This window comes from Felis catus, chromosome E1 (genome assembly GCF_018350175.1).
Source record: "Felis catus isolate Fca126 chromosome E1, F.catus_Fca126_mat1.0, whole genome shotgun sequence".
Taxonomy (NCBI): domain Eukaryota; kingdom Metazoa; phylum Chordata; class Mammalia; order Carnivora; family Felidae; genus Felis; species Felis catus.
In genome coordinates this window covers 54,060,966-54,073,655 of record NC_058381.1, presented here as the reverse complement: position 1 = coordinate 54,073,655, position 12,690 = coordinate 54,060,966, and the positions used below count along the sequence as shown (strand labels likewise).

General features: G+C 59.0%; 1 protein-coding gene across 3 annotated transcripts in view; it reads left to right on the top strand.

The window, feature by feature from the left end:
• SDK2 (sidekick cell adhesion molecule 2) overlaps window positions 1–12,690 on the top strand; it is a 263,997-nt gene that overhangs the window by 219,267 nt on the left and 32,040 nt on the right. For 2 of the 3 annotated variants that reach the window (XM_011289338.4, XM_045045057.1), the window contains exons 29-36: window positions 984–1,178; window positions 2,191–2,392; window positions 3,284–3,387; window positions 3,831–3,901; window positions 5,380–5,515; window positions 6,908–6,964; window positions 8,526–8,627; window positions 8,771–8,886. In XM_011289338.4, the coding sequence (XP_011287640.2) occupies window positions 984–1,178; window positions 2,191–2,392; window positions 3,284–3,387; window positions 3,831–3,901; window positions 5,380–5,515; window positions 6,908–6,964; window positions 8,526–8,627; window positions 8,771–8,886 (983 nt within the window). The remainder of the gene's footprint in view (window positions 1–983; window positions 1,179–2,190; window positions 2,393–3,283; window positions 3,388–3,830; window positions 3,902–5,379; window positions 5,516–6,907; window positions 6,965–8,525; window positions 8,628–8,770; window positions 8,887–12,690) is intronic. The other variant, XM_045045056.1, reaches the window with a different exon arrangement.

Below are 12,690 nucleotides of genomic sequence, written 5' to 3'. Positions count from 1 at the left end.
TGAGCCCCACGTCGGGCTCTGTGCTGACAGCTCAGAGCCTGGAGTGTGCTTCAGATTCTATGTTTCCCTCTCTCTTTGACCGTCTCCTGTTCACACTCTGTCTCTCTGTCTCTGTCTCTCTCTTTCTCTTTCAAACATAGATAAAAACATTTAAAAATTTTTAATAAATAAACATTAAAAATTTTTGAAAAAAAAAAAGAAATATCATTTGGCGGGCATGGTCAAGGTTCAGGTTCCTTAAATACCATTCATTAGCTTTATGCCCCCCAAATGCCCCCAAATACCCCACGACGCCAGCCATCTGGTAAACCTCAGCTGCTATTTGTAAGTGTGGCCAGGTGAGGGAGCACTGGCCAGCTCAGCACAGCCATTTCCGACCTAAGGCCCAGAGGAGGGAGACTACAGATCTGTAGCACCATTTCGCAGTCAAGATTCCTCCCCTAACACACACGCGCAGCCCCTCGGCGGGGGAAGACTCACAGGGTTGAAGTCAGCAGCTGCGTGAACTCGAGCAAGCCGGATCCCTCCACAGCCTCAGCCCCTGCACCTATAGGATGATGGATTGCACGACCCGGGCCGCTTCCGGGGCTCTCAGGCCTGGCGTCCCGCGGTGCCTGTCCCAGAGGAATGCTGCGTCTCAGAAGGCAGTGGAGACCAGGAAGGGCACGTGCCCGGAGAGCCATGAGCCTGAACTCCCCTCAGTCACTTCCTAGCAGGTGGTCTGGCCCTCTCCAAGCATCAGTTTCCTCACCTGAAGCTGTTATGGGGGTCAGACTCTCCGTATAGAGTGTCCCCCACAGTCACACTCCCCAAGTGGGAGCTGAGGACACAAGAGTGACCGAGAGGGCTTCACGCAGACGAACCACAGCCAAGGTAGCCCAGGTGCAGACATCGTGGTGGCCAGGAAGGAACAATCGCGTCTCGGGGCACTGGGGGACGGCTGCCCTGCTTCCCAACACAGCCCATGTCCTTTCTTCCTGCAGCTTACCAGGTGACACACCGGCTCAACGCCACCACGGCCAACACGGCCACAGTGGAGGTGCTCGCGCCCAGCGCCCGCCAGTACACGGCCACCGGCCTCAAGCCAGAGTCCGTCTACCTGTTCCGCATCACTGCCCAGACCCGCAAGGGCTGGGGGGAGGCCGCCGAGGCCTTGGTGGTGACCACTGAGAAGAGAGGTGACTGCCCACTGGGGCTCGGGCGGCCTGGGGGCAGCCAAGGGGGGGTCCCAGCCAACCCAGGCGTTCCCATCCTGTCCTAGCGGGCGGCTGGGGATCAGCTAGTTAAGAGCCACATTGCCCTCACCTGGAGTGGAAAGTGGGCTCAAATCTCTGATGTCCGGGTCAGCGAGGGCTCTAGGGGACTTCTAGAAGCTGAGCTGGGAGTTCCCCTTCCAAGGCTCATGCTCTGCCTCAGCAGAGGGAGGGTTGGTGAGACCAGCTTCCTTCCCCTCTCCCCTCCCCGCAACAAAGATGGTGTCCAGTTGGGGGGAGGAGGGGCTCATCGGCCTGCGGCCCTGAGCTGGTGCCTCGCCTGAGGTCGGGTTTCCCTGAAGCAGGCTGGGACCCAGATTCCTGTGAAAGTGGTTCATTAGACCGTGTCCCCAGAAAAAACCAGTAGGACAGTGGGTCTCAACAGGGGACTGCTTTGCCCCCCTGGGAACGTTGGCAATGTCTGGAGACACTGTCACACCTAACAGGGAGCTGTGACTGGCATCTACAGTCCATGGGACGGCTCCAGGCCCCAGAACCATCGGCCTCAAATGCCAGAGTGCTGAGGCTGAGGACTGCTGCAGGAGGGCCTGGGCAGTGAGAAGAAAGCCGAGCTGGGGCAGGGCCGACAGCAGAGCCCCACCCAGGCAGCTCGGTCCCATCAACCGGGGCCAGCGCAGGCCCCATCTCAGCTCTGGGCGGGCGGGGAGCACAGGAGCTGGGTGTTCGCACCTCCTCGCTTACCAGGCTGCCCTCGGGGATGTGAATTCCCAGGCACCCAGGCCTCTCGCGGCCTGAGGACAGGTCATGGGCCAGGAGCCAGGGTGCCGGCTGTTGGGACCTGTGTGCATATGGAGAGGGGTAGAGCAGTGGCCATCAGGCCTGAGCCCAGAGCACCTCCTTCCCTTCCCTGGGAGAGCTCACCCCCCACCCCCTCCTGCTGACTCACCTGCTCCTACCCTCCTCCGCCGACTCCCAGACCGCCCACAGCCCCCCAGTAAGCCGGTGGTACAGCAGGAGGACGTGAAGGCCCGCAGCGTGCTGCTGTCCTGGGAGCCGGGAAGCGACGGGCTGTCCCCTGTGCGCTATTACACTGTCCAGACCCGCGAGCTGCCCAGTGGCAGGTGGGCGTTGCACTCAGCCTCCGTGAGCCACAACGCCTCTGCTTTCGTGGTGGACAGGTGAGGCCCGGGTCCTCCAGCGTCTCTGCTCCAGCCCTTCCCGCCCAGACAGCCCCGGGATGGTTCCTGGGCGGGGGGGGGGCAGGGGGGAGGGGGTCCTGAGCACGCCTGGAGCCTGCCCACCCCCAGATGTCTCCCACAGCCTGCACCTCCCAGGATCCCGCCTCCAGCTCCGTCCTAACCTCCCTCCCTGCTCTCTGGAGCCCTGTTAGGGCTGCCTCTTAATTATCTATTTCTGGAGCCTGGAAGCCCCCTTAGCCAGGCGCTTGCCAGCCTTCATTAGCGACTCCTACCCGCCAGACCGCATTTCCCTCTCCGTCTGTAATAGGGGAGTGGAGCTTGCTCCGAACTTCCGGCTTCAGTTTAATTCCCAGCGGGTCGTATTTTTTATATTCCGGTTGACGTGACCAAGAGTTTTGAGCAAGACTTTCCTCCTCCCTCCCCACCCCCAGTAAATCAAAAAGGAAGACGTTTGCCTGGAAGAGGAACGGGGCTTATTGAGACGAAGCGCTGATTAACTCTTGAGACCCCTGACCCTTCCTAAATTTACTAAATGCTAGAAAGAGATGGCATTTCTCACGGGAGGAGTTTGCTGGGAGGGAGAGTTATCAGTGCTCTCATGGCGGCTTGATGCCTATGAGGTAGGCGATGTGAGGACAGAGCCCCCCAGGGACCTATGACTTAGAAGCGGGGCTGCCGGTAAGACCACACCCAGGCTGGGATCGGAACCCCTGGGCCCTGCTCGTCTGCTGTAGCAGACCTTCTCTTGGAGCCTCGACGTTCCCGTCTGTGTAACGGATCAGCACCCTCTGGCCCCCTTTCCCCATGCAGGGGTGGTGGGGTGAGGCATTAGGGGATACCTCTGTTCACTGAACCTGATTGCCCCCATAGACTCAAGCCCTTCACATCCTACAAGTTCCGAGTGAAGGCGACCAATGACATTGGGGACAGCGAGTTCAGCGAGGAGTCGGAGCCGCTGACCACTCTGCAGGCCGGTCAGTGTCCCCCACTCGGATCTCTTTCCCTTGGCACACTGGCCCTTCCTGGGCACTGGTGTTCCCTTCCGAGGGGAGGGGCCTCCAAGATGGGAGGCCCTTTGTCTGGCTCCCTGGACAGAGTCCCAGGGAGGTTTGAGCCAGAGGGACCTTTGCCACGGGCTCAGGCACCCATGCCAACAGGCATCCTAACGTTTTCCTTCTCGGATGTCCCCAAGCTCATGGCCGACCCCGGAAACCCAGTGACAGCCTCAGTGACAGCCGTGTAAGGAGCCTGTGGCTCCAGGGACAAAGAGGAGGGGCCTCTGGCCTCTTGGGTTCAGACTGGGGTCAGGGCTCCAGCCCCTCTCCCTCCACACGCGCAGAAGAATCTGGTCCCTGTGGCCTCCCGGGGGACCTAAACCTCCAGCCCCCAGAGCTCACTTGTCTGTCTCTCTCCCCAGCCCCCGATGAGGCTCCCACCATTGTCTCGGTGACACCCCACACCACCACCTCCGTGCTGATCCGATGGCAGGTATGGCCCAGCAGGCAGGGAGGGGCCAGAAGGGCAACAGTCCCCAGCAGGGCCGGGACACCATACACAGGTGCACAGATGTGTCGCTCATCCCACCTCTCCAGATAATCGTCTCGGGTGGATGCTCCTTCAATCCCCTTCTGCAGATGAGGACCCAGTTCTCAGGGAAGCGACACCAATGGCCCCCGGTCACACAGCTAGTCAGTGGCAGGGTCAGGTTTAGTGCCCTTAGGTCTGCCAGTCCTGGGATAGAAAAGTGCATGGGGCTTCAGGGCCCCCAGAGTCTCCGTGAAATGCGGTCACTGTCCGTGTAGGGGTTCCCGAGCGAGAAGCCAAACACAGGTGTGCATGCCCAGCCTGAACTCGGACAGGACCACTCTCCTGTCGCAGTGAACAGGAGCCCATTGTCCAGGTACATAGAACCCTCTTCCTCCACTCCTCCCCCAGTTTCCCGCTCTCTGGCGGGCACTGTTGTCCTGCCATGGCCGGGGGAAGACCACAGGATACAGCTTAGAGACCAGGCTGGCCGTATGTGCCCGCAGGATCCCCCGTATGCTCCAGAGTCCAGGCTCTAGACTCGGCAGCTTACCCACAGAGGCCCCAAAGCAGCAAACCCCCGTCTCTGCTTTGGGGGATCCGACGGGGCAGGCCCCAACTTCTGTCCACCTGCAGTCCCCGCCATGGGAAGCCCCTTGAAGAAACCAGAAGGGGCCCCAACCGCTCCCCAGCCCGAGGCCTCCCTGGAAGAGGACGCTCCCTTAAGTGAAAAATGACCTTGTGCAGCTGGAAGCCAGGACAAGGCTGGCAGAGATCCGGGCCTTCCTGGTGGAGGGGGCAGGGAGGTGCCAGCAGCAACCAGGGAGGCAATTAAGGAACTAATAAAAAGCTGAACCATTTCAGCAGGCTTTTAAAAAGAGGTATCATAAAAAGTAGCTTCCACCTTCTCCTGGAGCCTGTTCTCCAGCTCAGCTGTGGATGGGAGCGGAAAGCAAAGGAGAAAAATGATAAAAGGAGGAGCAGGGGCGCACGCGGGAGCTCTTACGCTTATTCACGTACAAGAACAGGGAGACGACTCCCAGGAAACGCTGGTTGGGTGGCACGTGGAGGGGCCACCCGGCTAGGCAGGCTGGTGCTATGTGAGGGTGACCCTAGGCAAGGAACAGCCTGTGAAAGAACCCGACGATGCTGTGTGACCTTGGACGAGTTCCTTACCCTCTCTGAGCCTCGCCTTCCTGCTCCGAGAATGGGAATGGCTTGGCGACTCCAGTCCTTCCCTGCCTGGGTCACAGGGAGTATCGCAGAGATGAAACCACCTCATTGCTTTGTAAATTAAAAATGCTCGGTGTCCTTGTGATCCTTTCCCTGGTGGAGACTCCGTCTCTGCTCTGTGGTCACAAGGGGCAGGATGGGGAGGGAGGGAGGAGCAGAGTGGAGTTCCTCGCCCCCACCCCCCCCATTCCACACCCCTTTCCTTGCAGCCACCAGCAGAGGACAAGATCAACGGCATCCTGCTGGGCTTCCGGATCCGGTACCGGGAGCTGCTCTACGAGGGGCTGAGGGGCTTCACACTTCGGGGCATCAACAACCCAGGGGCCAAGTGGGCGGAACTTACCTGTGAGTGGCATCCACAGGGGTCAGGGGACACACGGGCGGGCACACTCCCCTCCCTGCCCTGAAGCTCGCAGCTTCCTGGACTCAACTGTGACCCAAACCCTGCCGCCCTCTCCTGTGTGTGCCTCTCCTCCCACCCCACCCTCGTCCCTTTCCTCACGGGGGATTTATTAAGCACCTTCTGCATGCCCTCAGACCCTGGGGGCACCCATCAGTGAACAAGACAGAGGTCCCTGCCCTCTCCGAGTTTGCAGAGCTGGTGCTCAAGAAATAGACTCGGCAATAAATGTCTTAGATGGTCGGCAAGACAGCCTGGGAGCACGTATTCCAGGGGAACCAGCGCTCACCCCAAGAAGCAGCAGTGTGGCCCCCTCTGTTTCCTCGGGGAGGTCACTCTTCTGTCCTGGGGTCCTCAGCATCCAGCCTGCCTCTGGCGGCGGGAAAGGAAAGGGCCAGGAGCCTGGTGTGAATCCCAGGGAGACTCACAAGCCTGGGAACTCTTGCCCTTTGGGTTAGGAAGGTGACTTTGGTGGCAGGAGGGCGATGGCTGGCCATGGAGGACCAGAAGCAGGGGTGCCGGTTAAAGGCTAATGTAATCACAGAGGGAAGGCAGGAGTCTGCGGCCGAGGCGGCCGGCTCGGGATGGCATTGAGGGCAAGGATGGGAGATAATGTGCCACGGGCAGCTCTGTGACCGGCTCACGGCGGGGCAGGGGAGCAGGCAGGAGAGAGACGAGTCTGGGGGGTGGGGGGTTGGGGGGGCGGGATTTGGGTCCCCAGGCAGGTGGGTGAGGAATGGAGCATGTGAGGTGTTCTCCCATTATTCTCTTAAACCTTTTGTGCCTTGTCTTCTAGCGAGTGTTAGCAGACAACAAAATGATCGAACGTGTAGCAAAGGAATATTATTAGAAAAACTCGGAAGTAGCTGATCCAACGGCTGGCGCTGTTTTCTTAACGTTTTTGCAGACATGTGCTTGTGGTTGTGATTTTTATATGCCCGTGGATGATACAGTCATATTTCCTGGTCGTAAAATGGTTTCTGGTTCATAGGAGGAAACTAACAACACCGCTCTCTCACGGTGGTTCTGCAGTCCCGCCTTAGACAAGGGAGCGAGTTGGGTCGCAGGGTCCCCCAGAGCTGCCCCGAGGGGTGCTGGGCTCCAAGGGGCTCGCGGTGTCCCGTGTCCCCTGGCCTCGTGCACACCCTCTCTCACACCTGTCTGGGGCCCCTAACCCACCGTCAGGAACCCAGAGACCCCTGGTCTCTGTGCACGTGCGCTGCCTGGCCCCCTCCCCATCCCGCCCCTCTAATCGGGCTCTCTGTGGAGCGGGCTGTGTGTACTAACCTCCTCTGTCTGCTGTCTCCCTCTGGCCCCCTCCGCCTCCCACCCCGTAGCCATGTACTCCATGCGGAACCTGAGCCGGCCCAGCCTCACACAGTACGAGCTGGACAGTAAGTCTCCCTGCATGGCGGCTCCAGAACGGGGCCCACGCCTCCCACAGGGACGGGGAGCGGGGCCTCTGGGGAGGACACCTGACCACCGGCTGAATGGTGTGCCCGCCTCAGGCTCCTTGAAGAATAGGAGCCCCCCGAGCACGTGTGACTTTCCGGAAACACACAAAAGCTAGAGGGTTACCAGGGAGGCGTCCTCCATCGGGTGCAGGAGGACAGAGGGAACAGCTCTGGTCTTGTGTGCCGTGGGGGGACAGCGGGGTGACAGGAGGTCCATGGGGGGAGCTCTCGGTCTGCTGCTTGGATGGTGGGTCACTACCACCCGCCTCGGCCCGTGGACGGCACTTCCCTGCACAGCTCTGTGTTTCAGGCTGACCCCCACCTCCAGACCGAGCAGAACCCCCCCTTTCCCCCCGGGGACCTGGGAACGTTCCTTACTCTCCTTCTCAAAAACTTTTAATGTGCTCGCTTCAGCAGCACGTATAGTAAAAATTTTGTTAGCGTTTATTTATTTTTAAGAGAGAGAGAGAGAGCGCGCAGAAGCACATGAGCGAGGAAGGGGCAGAGAGGGGGGGGGGGTGCAGAGAATCCGAAGCAGGCTCCAGGCTCTGAGCCGTCAGCACAGAGTCTGACGCAAGGCTTAAACTCAACGAATGGTGAGCCGAAGTCGGACGTTCAACCCACCGAGCTAACCCCTCTCGCTCTCCTTCTGAGGTGCACGGTTCTCCCATCCAAGGCCCAGAGCTTGGGCAGGGGAGCCCCGTGCTCCATGTGAAGCAAAGCGTGAGACTATGTTGTCCTTACCCTTCCTTCATCAGCCAATGGCTTCATGGCCAGTTAACTTAGGGTGACCCCCCCACACCCACATTCCAGGCAAGAGGCAGAACTCCCCCCACCACCACCACCGACCCGAAGCAGGGGGCCCAGGGACAGCAGTGCGAGAAACTTGTGGCCTCACCCCCAGCAGGGGTGGCACATCCCAGCCTGGGTGTCGGGGCCCACTCTCCCACAGCTGCCCCTGTCTCCCAGCTTCCGTCCAGGCATCTCCCCCCAGGACCCCCAAACTTAGCAAAAACACAGTGTTTCTTAGCCCAGAATTCACATCCGATAGATAAGCCCCTTCCCTGAGGGCTGAGCCCCTTGTGTGAAGAGCTGTTTGATGGGGACTAGGCAGCTGGGAACTTCAAGCATCTGCCGTGAGGGGGAAGGGGTGACCCAGTGTGCCCAGGACAGACAGGCAGGAAAGGGGGTGGCCCAGTGTGTCAGGGAGAACAGTTTGGTTCACACCAGTTGTCCCTGCATGAATATTAATAGTGTCTCTTTCAGTCTCTAAAGTATCTGGTGTGTGCACCGTTGGCCGAGAAGCCAACCATAGACCTGTGTCCCGACTCCCAGGGGGGGAGGCACGGCGTCCCCCGGCCACCCCACCCCTTGCCTTTTCCTTCCCGAACCCTCAGGCAGGAACTAGAATCACAGGTACATCTTCACAGCCTCCAGCCTCCAGGCTGTCCCCCGCAGGGATGGTGACTTCTCCGTGTTTCTCCCCTCCCCCACCCCGCAGACCTGAACAAACACCGGCGATATGAGATACGGATGAGTGTGTACAATGCCGTGGGTGAGGGGCCCTCGAGCCCCCCCCAGGAAGTCTTTGTCGGGGAAGCAGGTGAGCCCCACCTGCCCTTCCAGCCCCAGGAGTCCAGCTAGAGGAGATACGGGATTCTGGGGCCCCAGAACACCCCGACTCACCTCCTCCTCCTCTCTGAAGCCCACTTGTGCCACTCACTCACGACCTCTCACGCCCTCCAGTGCCCACGGCAGCGCCCCGCAACGTGGCTGTCCACGGCGCCACGGCCACGCAGCTGGACGTGACATGGGAGCCACCGCCACTGGAGAGCCAGAATGGAGACATCCAGGGTTACAAGGTACGGGCTCCAGAGGGGCAAAGGGCCAGCTCGGGGGTGGGAGTGACCCATGGGTGGTAGGGGGGAGAGGTCACCAAGTATACACCTGCTCTCTTGGCCGTTCGCACCTGACCCACTGAAATGGTGTGCGGCCGATGCAGAATTACAGGCATGCTCTCCAGCATCCTCGGGGCAGGCCCAGCTCAGATTCAGGACGTTTCGGGCCCTGCTTCGGTTTGCATCCTCTCCCGGCAACACCCCCCGCCCCAGTCCACCAACTCCCAATGCCGGCATAAGACCCCCTCAAAGTGGGTCTTTGGCCAACCCGAATTACGGTATTGATTTGGCCAATTAGTAGAGGACCGACGGGCTAAGACGCAGAAATCGCTGCTTAAAATTATCTCTAGATCTCCGTGGAGGTCATGTGTTACAACAGAATTCAATTTGTCTCCAGTATTCAGCGGAGCCCTTTAGAACTCCTTTATCCTCCTGAACGCCCGGTGAAGCTGGCAGATTATAAATGTTTGAGCCCATTGTACAGATGAGGAAACCGAGACCCGGGTTAGATGGTCCGGCAAGATCACACAAAAAGCAGGTAGCAGACAGTCAGGCTGCCGGAGAGCCTGTGAGGGGTGGAGAGGGAGGGGGCGCTGAACACAACCGCCCGAGGAGGTGGTGGACAAAATAATAATAACGTGTCTTCTCGGTCGGGGTCCTTGGCCTCGTCGGAGGCCTGCGTCCTGTGCCAGCATCCTGCGCCTCTCTGCTTCCAGCGGGTGGTTTGTCAGTCCAGAGAGAAGCCCAGCGCAGTGGTGGGGTGGGCAGGTGTGAGACCCCCCAAGGGGCCTCGTGGGTTACTTGGCAGAAACTGAGTTCCCACAAAGGGAAGGGGCTCGCCCGGGTCACTAGCTTGTTCACGTAGGTGGCCCCGGTTTAAGACAGCAGCCCGTGTAGGAGTCTCTTTCCATGTGCGGGGGAGGAGGCGGGAAGGAGGAGGAAAGGCGTCTTGCTAATGAAGCTCTCAAGACGGATGACAGGCCTCCAGCCTGCGAGGAGGGCCAGCTGGGAAAGCTAAATATTGCCGCCCCGGCGTATGCCTCCCACGGGAAGTGGGAGGAGCCGGGGCGGGGCCTGCTGCATTTAGTAGCCCCCAGACTGCCGAGGCGTGGAAGTCTCCAGTTAATGTGCAGACGCAGGAAATGTGAGGATGCACAGACAGACATCATTTATCACACGGCAGATGTCTGCGTGCTTCGGAAAACATTGCCGCTGTGGACATTAACTGGGGACACTGAGTAACTGCATCCCAGGCGCGTATTAACATCCACATGAATTAACCCCAACGTTAAGGATGTATTGACATCACCAGCCAGTGAGCACAGCTCAGATGAACTTCGCCGGGTCAGACTAAACCCGGGCAAGTGCGTCCATTCGGCTGCGGTCTTGCAGTGACGCGTGTTTATTGAGCTGTTATTTTGTGCCCGGCGGGGGGGTCTCAGTCTGGGAGTGAAGCGGTGATCGGAGAGGCCACCCGAGCTTAAATTTTAGGGGAAGAAGGCCAACGGTGCACAAAACGAGTAACACCTGCCGATGGTGGTAAATGAAGCAGGTGGAGGGGGTAGAGAGCGCAAGCCAGGGGGAGGTTTGGAATTTTAAGTGGGGTCATTGGGAAAGGATTTAAGGAGAAGCTGCCGCTTGAGCCAAAATGAAGAACAGGGTGAGCATCACATGTTCTTCCGGGGGAAAAACATTCCAGAAAGAGGGAAAGAAGAGCAAAGGTCCTGGGGTCCGTGGGTGCTTGGCATTTACAAAGAGTCCCGTGTGTCCCGGAGCGCGTGAAGGGCGGCGTGATGGGAGATAGGTCCCAGCAGTGAGCTGGGTGGCGTCACCCAGAGCCCTCAAGGGCTCTGGCTGTCGCTCGGAATAAGAGACAGACGTGGAGGGTTTGGGGCAAACGACGGACATGACTGACTTGGGTTTTTTAAAGGTTGTGGTGGGTGCTGTGCTGGGAGGAATCTGAGAGGGGGAAAGCAGGAAACCGCCAAGAGAAGGCTGAGTAATCTCAGTGAGGCACGGCGGTGGTGTAGCCCAGGTGGGAGCAGCAGCGAGAGGCGTTTGCTCTCCGGGCTCCATTCGAACGTGGAACCGGTAGAATTTGCTGAACTGAATGTGGAGTGAGGAGAGGAGAAGCGACAAGAATTTATAAGCAATTGGTTGATGGAGCTCCAGTCACAGAGCAGGCAAAGGGGGTGGAGGGAGGAAGAGGCTGGAGTCCGGTCCAGACGTCTGGGCATCCAAGGGGAGGCGCCAAATGGAGCTGGACATACGCGTCTGGAGTCTAGGAGAGTCTAAGCTGGAGATGTGGAGTCCTCAGTATACGGAGGCCCCGAGATTATGTGTAGGTAGAAAACACAAGAAGACTGAAAACGGAGACCTGGGACCAAAAAAAAAAAAAAGTGACTGAAATCTCGGAACCGACATAAAGAACACGCTTCCTGAAGGAGGAATCTGATGTGCCAAATGCTCCTGAGAGCTCAAGCAAGTGAAATCTAGAAAGTGAGCGTGCAGGGATTGTCAGGCTACAGCCCGTGGGCTCCCTCTGGCCCCCCACTTGTTTTTGTCAATAAAGTTTTATTGGAACACGGCCACACTCATTTGTTTATACATCGCCCTTGGCTGCTTTTGAGTTATAACCGGATGTGTGGCCTGCAAAACCTAAAGATATTTACTACCTGGCCTTTGACAGAACGCTTGCCGAACCCTGGATGATTGCATTAACCGACAAGAGTTGGGGGCAGGGGGTGCCTGCCTGGAGGGCTTCCAGAGAGAATGAGCGGAGGCAGCGACCACAGATAGAGATCCCTTATAAGGAGTTTGGCTTTAAAGGGAAAATGGAGCAGGAACTAGAAACAGTCAACAGATGGGGGTGGGGGGTGGGGTGGAGATGGAAGAAATGACAACTTGTGTGAGTGCTAATTGTGGTCCCGGAAAGAGGGGAAACGTGATTCCAGGAAGAGCAGAAGCTGTGGTAGGGTGCAGTCCTAGAGGAGGCGAGAGGGGCTGGGATTTCATGCTGGAACGTAAGGTATTCTGGAAAGGAGGGGGCAGGGCCGCCATGGGGGCCGAGGCGGACAGAGGGTATGGACCCAGGGCTGGAGGAGGTACAGGTGGTACCAGGAGTTTGCACAAATCTCGCCCGATGGCTTCCCGGTGAAGGGGCCTCGGCTAGGAGTGAGGAGGGGCGGGGAGATGGGGGAGGGATGAGTGAAACCTGGATTCGGAGATGGGAGATGCGCGGCGAGTGGACCAGGGCCGGTGGCCAGCCCGCCCGGGGCGAGGCTGTGCTCCTGAACTGAAAGGGTGAGTTCCCTCCGGAGGCAGCCCGGCTGCGGCGTGTGGCCGTGAACCTGATTTGCCAGAGGCATGCCGTTGGCCCGTTGGATGTGGTGAAACCACAAGGGCAGGGCACTGAAATCGCAGATACAAGGGGGGCGATTGTGAGAATTCACTCCTACACCCGCTCCTGCCTGCAGGAGGTGTTTATTCGTTAGCAGGTATCTATGGAGCCAGCGTGCCCACAGGTACGATTCTAGGTGCTTGGGACACAAGGGAGCCCAATCCACCAAGACGTCAGCCCTCTGCGGAGTGTGCGTTCTAGCAGGCACCCGGCTACCTGTTGGCGTGCGCTACGACTCGGCCGTGTGCCCCTCGGGGGCCCGGGGTCAGCGCTCAGCCCTTGGTGCCATCCGTGGAAGTGCCAGCCGGTGGTCGGCTGGCAAAGGTCCGCTGGGTTCGGTGTGCATGCACCAGAGAAACCCACTGAGG